The sequence below is a fragment of the Macaca nemestrina genome, chromosome 2 (genome assembly GCF_043159975.1).
Source record: "Macaca nemestrina isolate mMacNem1 chromosome 2, mMacNem.hap1, whole genome shotgun sequence".
Classification (NCBI taxonomy): Eukaryota; Metazoa; Chordata; class Mammalia; order Primates; family Cercopithecidae; genus Macaca; species Macaca nemestrina.
The window spans coordinates 547528-565522 of NC_092126.1; the positions used below are offsets into that span (position 1 = coordinate 547528).

General features: G+C 44.8%; 2 protein-coding genes across 7 annotated transcripts in view; one reads left to right on the forward strand and one right to left on the reverse strand.

The window, feature by feature from the left end:
- LOC105470756 (IQ motif containing G) overlaps positions 1-17995 on the forward strand; it is a 69187-nt gene that overhangs the window by 248 nt on the left and 50944 nt on the right. For 2 of the 4 annotated variants that reach the window (XM_071090535.1, XM_011722947.3), the window contains exons 1-3: positions 9016-9098; positions 13802-13868; positions 15123-15396. In XM_071090535.1, coding sequence (XP_070946636.1) covers positions 13861-13868; positions 15123-15396 — 282 coding nt within the window. In that variant the 5' untranslated portion in view covers positions 9016-9098; positions 13802-13860. Of the gene's footprint in view, positions 1-23; positions 191-9015; positions 9171-13801; positions 13869-15122; positions 15397-17995 lie in introns of those variants that run through there. The other 2 variants (XM_071090537.1, XM_071090536.1) reach the window with 2 other exon arrangements.
- Positions 3722-8904, reverse strand: LOC105470757 (ribosomal protein L35a). Of its 3 annotated transcripts, none has more exons than XM_011722952.3 (5): positions 8720-8904; positions 7946-7988; positions 7608-7760; positions 5402-5546; positions 3722-3826 (listed from the first exon to the last, which is right to left on the reverse strand). In XM_011722952.3, the coding sequence occupies exons 1-5, from the start codon at positions 8787-8789 to the stop codon at positions 3803-3805; spliced, it is 435 nt and encodes a 144-aa protein (XP_011721254.3). In that variant the 5' UTR covers positions 8790-8904; the 3' UTR covers positions 3722-3802. The 3 variants fall into 3 exon arrangements, with proteins under 3 accessions (XP_011721254.3, XP_070946640.1, XP_070946639.1); XM_071090539.1 differs by having other exon boundaries at positions 8642-8750; XM_071090538.1 differs by lacking the exon at positions 8720-8904 and adding an exon at positions 8338-8603.

Below are 17995 nucleotides of genomic sequence, written 5' to 3' on the forward strand. Positions count from 1 at the left end.
TTTTACTCAACTCCATCTTTTAGTTTCCAACCAAGAATTGCCACTGCACCTGAGATAAGGGAGATCCTGGGAGCCGTGAGGAACTACACAAAATGGGAAATTGGGACAAATTCCAGTGGCTCATGACACTAAGAAGTAAAACTACGAACTCAGACACTGAGCTGGAAGTCATGCAACGGGAATTGAATAGGTAAACTACTATACTGGGAAATGAAGGGGTAGGAAAGAAGGAAAACTTCAAGTTACAGACTGGGTGGAGATTACGGACTCAGATATGAGGATGGGGTGGTGTCTTAAGTATTACCATTTTACAAGTGAATAGTCACTAAATAATGTGTGTATCATCCCACAACTAGTGGAAGGTGGGATTCCAAACCACATTTGTAACTTAGGAAACGTGCCCTTTCCATTACAGTACCACAACTAAACTGCTGTTGTGAATAAAGAGTGGAACCAGTCATCCTAAGCTCCTGGCTGTTACAATAGTGTTACGCTGAGGAAAGGCTGTTTCTTGTTTTTTATTTTTGAGACTGACTTTCACTCGTCGCCCAGGCTGGAGTGCAGTGGCGCAATCTCGGCTCACTGCAACCTCTGCTTCCCGGGTTCAAGCGATTCTCCTGCCTCCGCCTCCCGAGTAGCCGGGATTACAGGCGCCCGCCACCACTCCCGACTTTTTGTGTTTTTAGTAGAGACGTAGTTTCACCACGTTGGCCAGGCTGGTCTCAACTTCATGACCTCAGGTGATCCGCCCGCCTCCGCCTCCCAAAGTGTTTGGGATTACAGCCATGAGCCAAAGCTGTTTCAATGGCATAGTGAACAAAATACCAGCCACGCAAGCCCTTTCCTGTAAACCACGGGACTTTGGCAACGGTGACTTAAGTACTTTTGACTTAATTTCGGTATGGGAGCAGAAAAAAATTATTAATTTATTATTTACAAATGCTGCATCATCTCGGTAAGGAAGAGCATGTATTTGCTCGAGTCTCATTTGCCATTGCACATATAAGTTACTCGAGTTACCCTAAAGTCTCAACCTTTTGTTTTCCCCGCTTTGCTCAGATGCCTACCACTTACTGTGTAAGCACCTCCATTCCTTTCATCTATTCTACTCAGAATACCATTCACTTCTCCATATGCCTAAACCAGACCTGAAATACCCATCAGTCTTCATGGATATGTCGATTAACATCTTACCGCCTCCTCAAATTCAACTTTTGCTCCTCCCACAAAACCATCCCCTGGTTCCCCAGCTTTGCAAATGCACCATTACCCATCCAGCCCCCATAGCCAGAAACATGTTAGAATGTTAGCCATTTGAGACTGAAAAGCCCACCTGATTTTCCCTTGTTTATACTGGGCTGCCACTGGGATGTAAAATGTTAATCTGAGCTGGACATGGTGGCTCACACCTGTAATCCCAGTACTTTAGGAGAACAAGGCAGGGGGATCACTTGAGGCCAGGAATTAAGAGACCAGCCTGGGACCCCGAAAAAAAATTTAATTAACTGGACGTGGGTGGCATGCACATGTAGTCCCAGATTCTCTGGAGGTTGTGGGCAGAGGATTGCCTGAGCCCAGAAGTTCAAGGGTGCAGTGAACTATGATCATACCACTGCAGGCTGGGCAACAGAAACCCTGTCTCAAATGAGTAAATTTTAAAATTTCCTGTGAATCAAGTTCTTCAGTGACGTTGTTACTACACACAAGAACAATCTTAAGATCCTCAGTACAAGAGACGTCTTATGTGGCATTTCTGAGTTTTCTGGACTTTCCAGTCAGCTACTTGTATTCCTGAAATCTTCCTGCCATTTCCTCTGAGATGCCTCCGTATTTCTTCTACACTTTATAGTTTTATGTTATGTCAGGATACCCACATGCCTCTATCCCTAAATATCCCAAGAGTACTGATCACATCTATTTAACTGGCACAATGAACACAATAGGTACTTTTAGCTTATATTGGCCTTTTGGAGTGGGTGTCCAAGATCAGCACTTCCTCCCGCTGACTGCGTAATTCCCAAGTTCAATTTCATCAGCATTCTAATATACAACTTCCAACTTTTGACCATGAAAAAGTATGGCTTACTTCTGGTGAATACAGCATCAATGCACTTTGTTTGCCTTAAAACCACAATCCTAATAAATGAGCCTGGCAGAGCATTAATAATAAAAGCCCCTGCCCATGAAACATGGGACTCCAACAATGGCAACTTTGGCCTACGTTCCACCATTGGACTGACCGAACCTTTCTTACGACTGCCGATGTGACAGAGGGACCTCTGGGAGAGGACTTCTTGTTTTCTCTTGCGTCAGTGTATCTCATTACCCTCTTAGTAGGTTAGCAGATTTGTAACAGGATGGTTACTAGAGGAAGGGGAAGCGGAAAAGCTGGGACAGTATTCCTACTCTTTTCCCTTACTACATTTTCCTTCTCAGTCCTGCCTCCAGATGAAAGACCAAATAACACAACAGCCAATGTGCTCTTCCCACGCAGTCCTTTCTTTCACCCTCTTTCCCTAATACATTTCCAGCATGTTAATTATTTTGCGGCATAGACAAGAGAACCCATACATGTTTCAAAACTGCAAAAGGGATTAGGGGGCAAACTCCCAGTTTCTTGTTGACATTTTCAGTGCAATTTAAAGATCTGTTAATAAACTACCTGTGCTTTAGACATCAATAACCCTCGTTGGGGGGGGGGGGGGGAAGGACTGTTACTGCATCAATTAGAAATCTACAACCTGGGCAACATAGTGAGGCCCATCTCCACAAATAACTAAAGTTAACTGGGTGTGGATGCACATGCCTGTGGCCCCAGCTATTCAGGAGGCTGCAGCAGGTTTGCCCGAGCCCAGGAGGTGGAGGTTGCAGTAAGCTGTAATCATGCCACTGCAGTCCAGCCCAACCAAAACAAGATCTCAAAAAAAAAACAAAAAAAAAACTACAACCATACTGCAAAACTGATGCCTTAGCTGTTTTATTTTAGCATATTCCCAAGAAATCTAAAATATTTGGGAGAGCTGCTTACTTCCTTAAAGTGCAATCTTGCACTATACCAGATTAAAACATGAAGCCAAAGAAAGCCGCCACCTTTCCGTGCACTATTCCCAACCTCCATATACCTACCATAGGACTGCTTTTTATGAGTGGAGTAATATGGCTCAATTCTATTTTAATATACTGGAATGCTCTGTCTAGTCACAATTCCCAAGAGCTTCTCATCCCAGTCTATCCAAATGAACTGCCAAAGCCCATCAATATAATCTCCATATTTTAAGTTTCCCAATCTGTACTGAACAAATGCATAGTATTACAAAGCATTTGGCAGGGTGTGGTGGCTCACACCTCTAATCCCAGCACTTCAGGAAGCCAAGGAGGGAGGACCCCTTGAGCCCAGGAGTTTGAAGCCAGCATGGGCAAGAGTCAGACCCCCCTCTACAAAAAATTTAAAAATGAGCCAGACATGGTGGCATGAACCTGGGGTCCCAGCTACTTCAAAGGCCAAGGGAGGATTGCTTGAGCCTCTGAATGTGAGGCTGCAGTGAGCACCGCTACACTCCAGCATGGGCAACAGAGCAAGACTCTGTCAAAGATACTCGAATTAAAACCCACTCCCTTCTAAATCTCTGAACTCGCCCTGTAATTTTCATCACGTCTCTGATCTCCTTGTACTCCAAAAATGCCGGGAAACCTCCATCATTTTAAGCATGTAGCAAATCAATTTAAGGTAGTAAGTTCTTTAATCCACTTAACAAAAATACAAGAGCACAAATCCACGTTTATTTATTGATTTTTCGTTAGTTTAAATCCTTGAGGGGTACAGCATCTGTGGAGAAAAAAGAACACAAAACATTAGGTCAATGTTACATATAAGTCTACAAATCAAGAAGCGTAATATGGATACATCTCTGAAAGGCAACCAATTATATGTTCTAGTAGAAAGGAAAGTTTTTATAGCCTTCAGTCTCTATGTGAACATACCTTAAGAACCAGCACTCTTAAAAAACATGTACTTGTTGGGTGCTGTTGCTCAAGCCTGTAATCCCATCACTCTGGGAGGCCCAGGCAGGCGGATCCCAAGGTCAAGAGATCGAGACCATCCTCGCCAGCATGGTGAAACCCTGTCTCTACTAAAAAATACAAAAATTAGCTGGGCGTGGTGGTGCGTGCCTGTAGTCCCAGCTAGTCGGGAGGCTGAGGCAGGAGAATCGCTTCAACCTGGGAGCTTGCAGTGAAGCAAGATCCTGCCACTGTACTCCAGCCTGGCGAGAGTGAGACTCCCAGTCTCAGAAAAAAAAAAAAGAAAAACATGTACTGAAGATACATTTAATTTTGCTTCTTCTAAAGACAGAGGAAAAGCCTCCTCTGTTGATAAACCCCAATGAACCACTTAGCAGGGTTCAACAGTACCCCCTGGCCCCAAGAATACATGGTATGCATATATTATTGGTCCCAAGAATATACAGTCTACATTCCAAAATGGACCCTGAAGAAAAAGTAGGAACTATTTGAGAAAAATTACAAGACAAAATTGAGAAAAATTTAAACTCCAAGGCTGGCACCAAAGACCTGAGACCTAGGAACATGAGGGTCTGTTTTCTTCATGTACACAACAAAGCTACTAACACCTGTTCTAACAAGACTGACGTGATGGAAATGGCAAAATACTAACAATTATGCCAGGAGTAACTGCTGAATTGTCGCTTTCTAGCAATTACTTCAGTGCCCAATAAATATCTTCACCAGAAAACTATTTATTCAAGGCTGGCTGTGGTGGCTCAAGCATGTAATTCCAGCACTCTGGGAGGCCAAGATGGGCAGATCTCTTGGGCTCAGGAGTTCAAGACCAGCCCGGGCAACATGGACAAACCCTATCATTGCAAAAAATACAAAAATTATCTGGGCATGGTGGCATACGCCTGTAATTCCAGCTACTCAGGAGGCTGAGGCACGAGAATCACTTGAACTTTGGAGGCAAAGGTCAGGAGCAAGCTGAGATCATGCCACTGCACTCCAACCTGCGTGACAAAGTGAGACCTTGTCTCAAAAACAACAGAACAAAACAAAAACCCCAAAAATTAGCTGGGTGTGGTGGCACATGCCTATGGTCCCAGCTACTTGGGGGGCTGTGGGAGGATTGCTTGAGCCCAGGAGGTCGAGGCTGCAGTGAGCTGTGATTATGCCACTGCACCCCAGCCTGGGTGACAACAACAAAAAACAAAACACCAAACACCTATTATTTCAATTACTATTTCTCCCCAGCATTCTGCAATACACAAATTTTGCAGCATAATTTACTGGTGTCAATTTCACAATCACACAAGTCCTCAGAAGTCAAAGTGCAACACCTTGACCTCAGTCTGATTCATCAGATGTCCGTTTTGCTAAAAACCATACTCACCACTCGGATTCTGTGTCCAATGGCCTTAGCAGGAAGATTGCTTCGGAATTTGGCACGAACCATGCCACTGTTTCCATGGGCCCGAGTTACCTTTCCCCAGATGACTCTGGTTTTATTTGGTTTGCCGCCTGGAGTCACTGTGTTGCTGATTTTAAAAAGGGAAAGAAGAGGAATACAGGCCAATATAGTTGGATACAAATTCAAGGTGATCTCTAGACGAGTGGCTCAACCCTGGTTACCCACTTCATCACCTGAGAAACTTTAAATGCCTGGAACACCATTCATTCAACAGATACTTATCGAGTACCTACTGTATGCCAGGCCCTTCTGTAAAACACAGCAGCTATAAAATAAAAATCCCTTTCAAAACCGATAACCAAGTGTAAGGAAATACATACGTCAGATGATAACAGAGGCAATACTGAAAAAACAGCAAAAGGACAGGGGTGAGGATGTTTGTGTGTACAGAAAGGAGGAATTACCTGCCATTTTAAATAGCCAAGGAAGGTCTCACTGAGGTGACAATGGAACAAAGACTGGAAAGGAGGGGGAGAAGTGCCAGGAAGTGATCAGGGGATGACTAGCGCAGGCACTGGGGCCAAGCAAGGTGTGTTCTGACCGGAGGAAAGACTGAAGACACCAAGGGGTTAATCCCTGCTGAGATAAGAGAATTATGGAGCCCTTAATGACGGGCTTTTACTGAATGAGAGAAACCACTGAGTTCCAGCAATGTACAAAGGATGCGACTTTATATATTTTTCCTTTAAAGACCGCAGGGTAGTCTTGTCACCCAGGCTGCAGTATAGTGGCCGAATCATAGCTCACTGCAGCCTCTACCTACTGGCATCAAGCAATCCTCCCACCTGGGCCTCTCAAATGCTGGGACTACAGGTGTGAGTCACTGAACCTGACTTAAAATTTATTCTTGGCTGTAGAAGAAAAGGTGGGGCAATGATTAAAACCCTTTCCCAGAGATTTTAATTGGCTTGGAGTGGGTGAAGAAAATAGGATTTACTCTTGTTGTCCAGGCTAAAGTGCAATGTCACGATGGCTCACCCCTGTAATCCCAGCACTTTGGGAGGCCAAAGTGGCTGGATCACAAGGTCAGGAGTTCAAGAACAGTCTGGCCAAAATGGTGAAACCCTGTTTCTACTAAATATACAAAAATTAGCCGGGTGTGGTGGCAGGCGCCTGTAATCCCAGCTACTCGGGAGGCTGAGGCAGGAGAATCGCGTGAACCTGGGAGGTGGAGGTTGTGGTGAGCCGATAAGCTGATATCGTGCCACTGCACCTGGGTGACACAGCGAGACTCCATCTCAAAAAAACAAAACAAACAAAAAAAAACGTATTTTTAAGGCATTAACAAAATGCATTAAGCGCCAAGTGTTCTAAAAATCCTTAAGTTCTGGCAAAAGGAGCCGAGAAAAAAAATTAGAAGCCTTAAAAGGATCACAATATAAGGAATTAGCTCCTTTATTGTTTTCAAGTGCAAAAGGTACCTAAATCCAACACCACCCTCAGAAGTAACGTCCTTCTAAGACTCCCCATTAAGTTCCTTAATGACGCAAAATAGAAGCCATAGCAATACCAATCCAGCCTGGCCAACATGGGGAAACCCAGTCTCTAGTAAAAATACAAAAAATTAGCTGGGCATGGTGGTGCACCCCTGTAAGCCCAGCTACCCAGGAGGCTGAGGCAGGAGAATCGCTTGAGCCAGGAGGCAGAGGATGCAGTGAGCTGAGATCGCGCCACTGAGCTCCAACCTGGGCAACAGAGCGAGACTCTTGTCACAAAAACAAACAAAAAAAAAACAATACCAAGTACTTCAGCCAAATATTTTATTATCTCAATAGGATAATGAGGCCAGGCACAGTGGCTCAAGCCTGTAATCTCAGCACTTTGGGAGGCCGAGGTGGGTGATCACCTGAAGTCAGGAGTTTGAGACCAGCCTGGCCAACATGGCAATACACTGTCTCTAATAATAATACAAAAAGTAGCCGGGCGTGGTGGCCGGCGCCTGTAATCCCAGCTACTCAGGAGGCTGAGGCAGGAGAATCGCTTGAACCCGGGAGGCGGAAGTTTCGGTGAGGGAGACCAAGTCACTGCACTCCAGCCTGGGCAACAGAGCAAGACTCCGTTATATAAAAAAGAAAATGAGGCAGATCCCAAAATAAAAACCCAAAACCTACCAGTGTCATAAACTTACTTCTTTGCTTTGTATACATAAGCGCATCTCTTGCCCAAATAGAATTCTGTTTCATCTCGGGCATAAACACCTTCAATTTTAAGAAGAGCTGTGTGCTCCCTTTGGTTCCGGAGACCCCGCTTATAGCCGGCAAAAATGGCCTTGGACCACAGCCTAAGACACAAAAGATACACAACATGAAACATAAGCTTCAGAAAACCAATTTGACTTGTAATAACCCCCACCCAAAAGTTACTCAGAGCAAACATCTAAGTTTTTTCTTGCCAATTTTAAGCTCGCATTTAAACATTCACGTCTAACACACACACACAAAGAGCAACCATATTTAAAACGCGTACCTTCCAGACATAGTTCCTTTTAGAAGTCCCGTTCCCAGCAGGCCTTAAAACAAACAAAAAGATTCCGTTTGAAACCAAGCCACGCAAGTTTCTCACCTCGTCCCCTCTCGTTTAAGCCCCGAAGGCAAATTCCTTTTGGATCGGAGTTTCTCGTAGGAGTAAGGGGACAATTATGCCAGAACATCATCCACATGAAACGCAGGCTCCGGCGAAACATTCAAACCTCAGAGAACAGCTGGTATCTAAGCAAACTTCAGAATGAAGACAAAACTAAGGGACATGAGCCACAAAAATGACTCTCAGAAAAGCCTGAAAAATGCATGCCATTGTCAGGAGGCAACACTCAGGAAAAGAAATGAAGACTTCATCAGAGGCTCACACCTAAGACTTACGCATCGGCTGGGTCTCGGAGGAAAGCTGAGGGAAGAGACTGGTCAGACAAGCAAAGGGAGGTTTGGACGGGGAGGAAACGGAAAAACCCTGGCCGAAAGGAAGCACTGCCTCATGGACAACTGCAGACGAACAAAATCATCATTTCACTCCGCTCAGGCCCAGGAATTTAACTCGGATAACCCGGGCAGCCGTTCTCCGGGCGTCAGGGGACCAAGCACCATCGGCCCAACATCTGCTCCATCCTGCTCTCCCTCTTCTTGAAACCCATAGAAATCAATGGCTGGCGGAGACTCCGATACACACCGGCGACTCGCCGCGGTATAGGAACAAACCTACTCCAGTTATTTGCCCCCAAATTTCAGCGGCAGACGCTTCACTCACCTCCACAGGAGCCAAGATGGCGGGAAGAGAAAGACGAGGCCCCGCCGCGTGGCCTTGTGGGATTAAACATCTCTCGACCCCGCCCTCAATTTAGGCATCTTCTCCAAACGCCAGAAAAGCAATCCTCGGAAATCGCCCTCGCACTGAAATAAGCCACGTTCAAGAGCACTCTTACAATTATTTTCCTAAGTCTTTTCATCTTGGTATGCTGCAAAATGTATTACTTGGGAACAGGGGAAGGCAAAATGGTAGCCAGCTAAATCCGCCAAAGCTATGCGTTGCCATAGAAACAGCTTAGTTTACTTCCTGCGTCACCGGACGCTGTTGATGGAAAGGCGCACCGTGAGTGGAGGACGTTCCCACTGCCTGAAGAATGATTGTAAGATTGATTTGCCAACAGGCGGGTGCATATCCCTCGATCCACAAGCAATAGACAGAACGGAAATTCTAGGTTAGGATTCTGGGATCCTAACCTAGCATGAAAGAGAAAGGCCGGGAGCACGAAGGCAGCAGGACCTCTTCCTTCTCTTTTTTATTTTTCTATGCTTTTTTTCTGCCCTCTACTTATCTATCTCTTTCAAGAAACGAGACTGGGCACGGTGGCTCACGCCTGTAAACCCAGTTCTTTGGGAAACCGAGGCGGGAGGATCGCTTGAGGCTAGGAGTTCGAGACCAGCCTGGGCAATATAGTGAGACCACCTTCCCCCATCTCTACAAAAGAAAAAAAAAAAAAAAAGAATGAAATGACTTAAGTTCTTACCTCCATTCTTCTTTTTGGATCCGAGGTATGAGAGGGACTGCCTGCAGGAGGCTTTATCGCCCTTTTAGGAGAACTCGTTTAGCTGCCCCGTGTCCGTGTCTAATAGGTCCTCCGTAGATACTTGTAGAGGTGGATTAATGGACGCCAGAGATTCACATTTCCGAATTATTGCATATTTATTTGGGTTACCCTATGGATTCATTCATTTATTTAACAAATAGTTTAATGAATGGCTACCCTGTACCAAGGTTTGTGTCGGATGACACAGCAGTAGACAAACAAATCTCTGCCCTCGTGGAGCTTACATCCTACGAAGGGGAGCAAGACCGTGAGCAAGTAAAATAGATGACGCGTTAGAAGATGATAATTTCTGTGGAGAAAATTAAGCAGAGAGGCCACTGTAAAAGAGGCTTTCCCCCTTTTGAGATGGGAAGTATGTAAGAGAGGCTTCCCCGTCTTTGAGATAGGAAGTATTTAAGGGTTCTGAACAGAAGGGTGACTCTATCTGACTTCCTTATTGACAAAGTCGCTGTGTTGAGACTGAAGGGAGGCGAAGTCACCAGCAGGAAGATAATTATAGGTTCCTGTAGTGATATGATGAGAGGTGATGCTGTGTAAACAGAGGTGATGAGTACTGGAATTCTGAATATATTTAAATTCTGGCAGGATTTGCTGGTGGATGAGGAATGAGAGAGAGGAGTAAAGGATGACTCCAAAGTTGTATGAAATAGATGTAAATAAGTCACTTTTAAAATCAGATCCTCTCTTAAATACATCCGAATGGAACTTGTACCTTGTAGCCTACTACCCTACTCAGTGTTCTCTGTCCCAGGAAGAAATGTGCTAGAAATTTCACCATTAGATATTAATTTGTTAAAGTTCTATATGTAAGTCCTCCTGGGAGGAGTAACACATGAAGTGTGAGTTTCATTCGTTTGCTCATGTATTATTCATTCCACAAACACTTACTGAGCACTGAGACTTAGCGCCTGATATAGCTGTGAGCATCGTTGTCATGTTGCTGCTTTCGTGGAGCAGTTGTCTAGTGGGGAAACTGACATAAACATAACCAACTGTGAACCGAGCTCTGCGGGAAAATAGTGGCATGAATGCCCAGAAGCCTGATCTGGCCTGACGAGTCAGGGAAAGGATCACTTGGACGAGGGTCATTTAAGGCATTTTTCAAACTGCAGGTGATGACCCATTAGTAAAGCATGATCAGAATACTTTTTAAAACAAAGTATGGGCCGGGCGCAGTGGCTCACGCCTGTAATCCCAGCACTTTAGGAGGCCGAGGTGGGTGGATCATTTAAGGTCAGGAGTTTGAGACTAGCCTGGCTAACATAGTGAAACCCTGTCTCTACTAAAAATACAAAGATCAGCCAGGCATGGTGGTGTGTGCCTGTAATCAGCTACTTGGGAGGCTGAGGTACAAGAATCACTTGAACCCAGGAGGTGGAGGTTTCAGTGAGCTGAGATCACACCACTGCACTCCAGCCTGGGTGACAGAGTGAGACTGTCTCAAAAAAAAAAAAAAAAAAAGGTAAAGCAGGAGTGAAACTACAAGGGATGTTGGAGTCTCCTGGGATCTAGGAAAGAAATAGTTACCTAAGACCAGAGAGAGACGTTTGGAGAGAATTTTGCCTGACAGGAGCCATGACCTTTGATAGAGGAACAGAACCAACCAGTGATATTCTGGCAGAGAAGGAGCAGGGAGAATAAATGCCTGATTTCATTTCCCTACACTGAATCTCTTTCTGGAATCTCCCATGGACATACTCCATATGAGTCCGTCTCCCAGAGCACAGAAAATGTTAGGGATTTCACCTAGAAAAATGACACTGTCTTAAGCTGGTGATGGGTCAGTGGGACTTTACAAGGTGAAGAGGTGAGGGAAGAGTGGTTCTACTGGAAGGAATAGCAGGTGCAAAGACCCTGAGTTGCAAGGGAGCATGAGTCCATAGGAGAACTGAAAGAAGCCCCTTGTGGCTGGAGCCCAGAGAGCAAGGAAAGGGCAATCGTAGTTGGGTCTAGAGAGGAACAGAGGGCCCAGACCATACAGACCTTGTGGACCAAGTCAAGAATTTTGTTCTTTGTCCTAAGGCAATGGGAAACCATTGAAGGGTTCTAGGGAGGGACATGGTCAGATTTTCCATTTTCAAATATCACTTCCTGAACCTTCTGTCAGTATATCAGAAAGAAAAAAAAATTTAAATTAAAAGATCACTTCCAATTTAGTGCTTGTTGGAGTAGTTCAAGCAAAAAAAGAAAACAAGGAAAAAATCAAACAAACAAACACAGCAACAACTAGGTCCAACTTGGGAGATACAAAAATAGAAGGTAAAATCCGCCTGGGCGCCTTGGCTCACACCTGTAATCCCAACACTTTGGGAGGCCGAGGTGGGTGGATCACCTGAGGTCATGAGTTCCAGACCAGCCTGGCCAACATGGTGAAACCCCGTCTCTAATAAAAATACAAAAATGAGCTAGGTGTGGTGGCAGGTGCCTGTAATCCCAGCTACTCAGGAGGCTGAGGCAGGAGAATCGCTTGAATCCAGAGGCAGAGGCTGCAGTGAGCCAAGATGGCGCCACTGCACTCTAGCCTGGGGGACAAAGTGAGACTCCGTCTCAAAAAAGAAAAAAAGAAGGCAGAATCCACAGGCCTTGGTAATGGTTTGGATTAGGAGGATGCTGATATCCAGATGAAGAAGGTGGCAGGAATGAGTACTGGGTTCTCGCATGAGGAATGAGAAGCCAGAACGGCAGGAAGGCGCTGGAATCTGCACAAGCACAGCCCTGTCTTACCCTTGGGAAGCACAGTTACCTGTTATGCCCCAAGCCTAAGAAAGTGGAAAACAAAGAATCAACATCATCAAAAGAAAAATATTGACAGGTGCAGTGGCTCACGCCTGTAATCCCAGCACTTTAGGAGGCCGAGGCGGGTGGATCACCTGAGGTCAGAAGTTCAAGACCAGACTGACCAACATGGGAGAAACCCCCGTCTATACTAAAAATACAAAATTAGCCGGGCGTGATGGCACGTGCCTGTAATCCCAGCTACACCACAGGAGGCTGAGGCAGGAAAATCACTTGAACCCGGGTGACAGAGGTTGCAGTGAGCCGAGATCACGCCATTGCACTCTAGCCTAGGCAAGAAGAGCAAAACTCCATCTTAAAAAAAAAGAAAGATATTCTGCTTAATACAATGCTGCTTCCTCCTAAAACTGCCCCTGCATCAGGAAATCTGGCTAGTTTGAAGTATTTTTTCAAATTTATAGGAAGATTCTGTTTTATATGTTTGAATTTTTGCATATCAGATTTTTGTTGCAAGAGTCATATTTGCACCACCTCTCTCAGAGTTACTTTATTGTGGACGAATTTACATTGGAAACTCACACTCACTGTCCATTCAGCACAACACAAAATTCTCCACAGGTGTTCTCACTGCAAAGCTCATTTAAGCAGAAAGGATTCTGGTGCACTCTGGAGGGGTAGCATCTTGACAGCCGTGTCAAACTGATTCCGATTTCCAGGATTAATATAGTTTTTCTTTCTTCCTTTTTTTTTTTTTTTTTGAGATGGAGTCTCGCTCCGTCCCCCAGGCTGGAGTGCAGTGGCGCAATCTCGGCTCACTGCAGGCTCCACCTCCCGGGTTCACGCCATTCTCCTGCTTCAGCCTCCCGAGTAGCTGGGACTACAGGCGCCCGCCACCACGCCTGGCTAATTTTTTGCATTTTTTAGTAGAGACGGGGTTTCACCATGTTGGCCAGGATGGTCTCTATCTCCTGACCTTGTGATCCGCCCGCCTCGGCCTCCCAAAGTGCTGGGATTCCAGGCGTGAGCCACCGCACCCGGCCCCAATTAATACAGTTTTTCTAAATGTCATCTCAATTATTCCTCTAAGCACACGTGGAGCAAATTCCGTTATCTGGCGGATAAGATGGATTGAGTGATCTAATTAAATGTTAGAGTAATTAGAATGATAGAAAAAATCAAGTATATAGAGATTACCAATTAAAATTGTGATACCATGGAACACTCTAAAACCAGGTTGAACATTAATTTACCTTAAGAAGAGGCCCACAGAGTGCGTGTGTCTTGAGTTTGGTAGAGCAGTAAGAATTCGGTCAACTGCTTCATAGACCTGCGGTCCGTGATGTCGATGCTTCTTTCGCCTCTGAGACTGCTCCACTCTGCACAAAGAGGTGACAGTCACAGCTCCCGTAATCATTTAATTTTCTCTGAATAAAATGATATCGAAATAACTGAAACATCATTGAAGACTTGCATAAACTAATCTCAGTGTTTCCTTCCCATTTTAGGTAGCCGCACTTCTGTGAGATTATAAATATTCCACGGAGGGTAACGGAACTACGGGAGAATGGAAGAGTATGTTTACAATTCCTATGTTTTTTGTATACATGTATTTAAATTATGCCTTCTGTGAAAGGTCTGTGTATACCTTATCTACTGCTGTGTGACAGATCACCCCAGAACTTAGTGACTTAAAATACAAACATTTATTCTTTCCCACAGTTTCTGCAGGTCCCAAGGTTAGGAGCAGGTTAGCTGGATGGTGCTGGCTTGGGGTCTCTCCTGCACTTGAAGTTGGCCACGGGTGGCAATGATGGCAATGATCTGAAGACCTGATGGGGGCTGGAGTATCCACTGCCAAGGTGGTTCATTGACAGAGCTGGCAAGTTGGTGCAGGCTGCCGGCAAGAGGCCTTTGCTCCTTTCCCTCATGGGTGTGTCCACAGTGCTGCTGAAATGTCCTCATGCTGAAGCAGCTGTCATCCCTCACACTGAGAGATTTCAGAGAGGAAGGCAGAAGCTGCAATGTCTTTTATCACTTAGCCGTGGAAGTCCCACTCCATCATTGCCACAATAACCTTCCGGTTACATAGGCTGGTCCTACTCAGTGTGGCGTAGACTACACAGAAGCATTAATACTAGAAAGTGAGAATCATTTGGGCCACCTTGGAGGCTGGATACCACATTCTGTTTTTCACTCATCAGGAGACACTTTTGGTTAGCATCTAAAGATACTCCTAGAAAAAAAAGTTAATTTTGGCTCAAATTCAAATTGATCAGCATAGCCAAATTGCATGAGCTACATAGCTATATTAAACAGTAGGTCAGGTGTGGTGGCTCACACCTGTAATCCCAGCACTTTGGGAGGCTGAGCTGGGTGGATCACCTGAGGTTGGGAGTTCAAGACCAACCTGACCAACATGGAGAAAGCCCATCTCTACTAAAAACACAGTTAGCCGGGTGTGGTGGCGGGTGCCTGTAGTCCCAGCTACTCAGGAGGCTGAGGCAGGAGAATCGCTTGAACCTGGGAGGCAGAGGTTGCGGTGAGCTGAGATCACGCCATTGCACTCCAGCCTGGGCAACAAGAGCGAAACTCCGTCTCAAAAAAAGGAAAAAAAAAAAAAGTAAGTTGTTTGCCTTTGGTTGGTCAAAATGAAAGATATTTAGCAGAATCACACTCAAACTCCTACTTTTTTTTTTTTTAATCTAGGTTATATTATATGACAACAAGAATATCACAGGAGCCCAGCACATTGCTTCCTGTACTTTTGAGTTAAAGTAATGTTTAAATATTGGTCGCTGACTTATTTTTTCTTTATTCTTTCCTTAGAGACAGCCTGGAAGACTCAAACCTTCCTCCAAAAGTTTGGCATTCTGAGATGACAGTGTCAGTGACAGGCAAACCACCTAGTACCGTAGAAGAAGACGGACTACCTAAAGAAACAGACGTAGAAACCATCCCAGAAATCCTAGAAACCCGAGAGCCACTCTCGCTTCCAGATGTGCTGAGGATCTCGGCAGTTCTGGAGGACACCACAGACCAGCTCTCTATTCTAAACTACATCATGCCCATTCAGTACGAAGGAAGACAGAGCGTCTGCATGGTATTTACCCGCTCACGATGAGACTATGAGTTACTTTTGCTTTATTTTTTATTTCTCCCTCATTTATAGTACCTATCTCATTAAATGTATTGATTTATCTTTCTCTCTCTCTTTCCTTCTTCTTTTTTTTTTTTTTTTTTTTTTTCTGACAGGGTCTCGCTCTGTGGCCTAGCCTGGAGTGTAGGGGTGCTGTCACGGCTGACTGCGACCTTTACCTCCCAGGCTCAAGTGATCCTCCCACCTCAGTCTCCTGGGTAGCTGGGACTACAGGTCTGCACTACCACACCTGGCTAATTTTTTATAAAAGTTCTGTAGAGATGGGATCTCACTGTGTTGTCCAGGCTGGTGCCATTAAATACCACTTGGGAAATAGCACCTTTATTTCAGATAAAGGGCTACACTAACTATCTGAGATATGTACTCTCAATTGATGGAGTGAAATGGTCATAACTGAAGGTACATTACCGGACAGAATATCCTTTTCCACTATATTGGCATTATCCGAAAAGGCCTGTAGAGAAATCAGTATAAGTACAATACCGGAGAGAGGGAATGACTAAGCCGTCCGCGCAGCTTGTGTTTCTCAGCTGCTGAACCCTAACTGAACACTAGGGGGAGGAAGCTCAGCTCCGGTCTTCACTTCGCTTTAATCTAAAATGACTTGTCGTTGGTGAATACGTTGTAACTTGCCTTCCTGAATATCCAGCCGCATTACTGTGTCAGCCGTTACATTTTCTTTTTTTTTTTTTTTTTTTTTTGAGACGGAGTCTCGCTCTGTCGCCCAGGCTGGAGGCAGTGGCGCAATCTGGGCTCACTGCAAGCTCCGCCTCCCGGGTTCCCGCCGTTCTCCTGCCTCAGCCTCCCGAGGAGCTGGGACTACAGGCGCCCGCCACCTCGCCCGGCTAGTTTTTTGTATTTTTTAGTAGAGACGGGGTTTCGCCGTGTTGGCCAGGATGGTCTCGATCTCCTGACCTCGTGATCCGCCCGTCTCGGCCTCCCAAAGTGCTGGGACCACAGGCGCCGCCACCGCGCCCGGCTAGTGTTTTGTATTTTTAGCAGAGACGGGGTTTCACCTGGTTAGCCAAGCCCTTACATTTTCAATCGTGTTTTGGACTGCTCTGTGAAGCAGCACTGAGTTATTAGAAAATTAATTTAGTAGTGAGCAAAGTCTTTATACATGTTTAGCTCTTGTACATTTCAATAACTTAGGTTGTAGGTATAAAATGGAAACAATTTATAAATAGAAATACATATTTATCAAGTTTTACATAATAGCATTATATAACTTGTGCAGAAGATACTCTTTTTTTTTATTTTTTTTATTTTTATTTTTTTGAGACGGAGTTTCGCTCTTCTTGCCCAGGCTGGAGTGTCTGGGCTCACGGCAACCTCCGCCTCCTGGGTTCAAGCGATTCTCCTGCCTCAGCCTCCCGAGTAGCTGGGATTACAGGCCTGCACCACCACACCCAACTAATTTTGTATTTTTAGTAGAGATGGGGTTTCTCCATGTTAGTCAGGCTGGTCTTGAACTCCCAACCTCAAGTGATCTGCCCGCCTCGGCCTCCCAAAGTGCTGAGATTACAGGCGTGAGCCACCGCGCCCGGCCCAGAAGATATTCTTATGTCTGATTCTATGACCAATGAAAATTGCTACATAAATGAGAGGGTAAAATGCTTTTCTTTTTTTTTTGTTTTGTTTTGTTTTGTTTTTGATTTTCATGTCTAACAGTAAAGAAGTCTATATTTATCGAGAGAAGAAAATTACATTTCCCTTTACTTTTCCATTAAAATTTCAAATTTTTAAAATTATTATTGTTACACATACAGTCTGGGTTCTTAAAGCTTTCATTAAAGTTTTAAAAGTTTAGATAAGATTTTGGCCGGGCGCGGTGGCTCAAGCCTGTAATCCCAGCACTTTGGGAGGCCGAGACGGGCGGATCACAAGGTCAGGAGATCGAGACCATCCTGGCTAACACGGCGAAACCCCGTCTCTACTAAAAACACAAAAAATTAGCCGGGCGAGGTGGCGGCGCCTGTGGTCCCAGCTACTCGGGAGGCTGAGGCAGGAGAATGGCGTGAACCCGGGAGGCGGAGCTTGCAGTGAGCTGAGATCTGGCCACTGCACTCCAGCCTGGGCGACAGAGCGAGACTCCGTCTCAAAAAAAAAAAAAAAAAAAAAAAAAAAAAAGTTTAGATAAGATTTTATAGAGCAACGGCTTTGGAGTCAGGAGGCGTCTGGGATATAGTTTTGTGCTGTTAGCAGTCACTTCACTTTTTTGGTCTAAGTTTTCTCATTTGTAAGTTGTAATGGAGTTTTACCTAAATAACCCATAGATCCCTTGTAGTGCCAGCCTTCTATGAGTTTTGGGGTAGTTTTAAAATAATACAAGTATCACAGGAATTGTATAATGTAAGTTAACTTCCTTGTTAACTTATGAAGGCCAAACAGATAAGAATCTAAGAACAAAATCTTCCATTGCATTTAAAATAAGAGTCTAATCTTAACAATTTAAGATGGCTAACAAATAGAACACAAGAGACTGGTGTGTTCTTCCTATTTATTATCTCCTTCAACAAGAATCAAAAATAAAATGGGTGCT

Excerpts from the sequence above, each read along its gene's own strand:
- LOC105470757 (XM_011722952.3), bottom strand. The coding sequence starts at position 8,789 with ATGTTTAATCCCACAAGGCCACGCGGCGGGGCCTCGTCTTTCTCTTCC. Across the intron at positions 5,547-7,607 it reads TATGTATACAAAGCAAAGAA|CAACACAGTGACTCCAGGCG; the intron begins GTAAGTTTATGA and ends TTTTAAAATCAG. Across the intron at positions 3,827-5,401 it reads TTGGACACAGAATCCGAGTG|ATGCTGTACCCCTCAAGGAT; the intron begins GTGAGTATGGTT and ends TTTTCTCCACAG.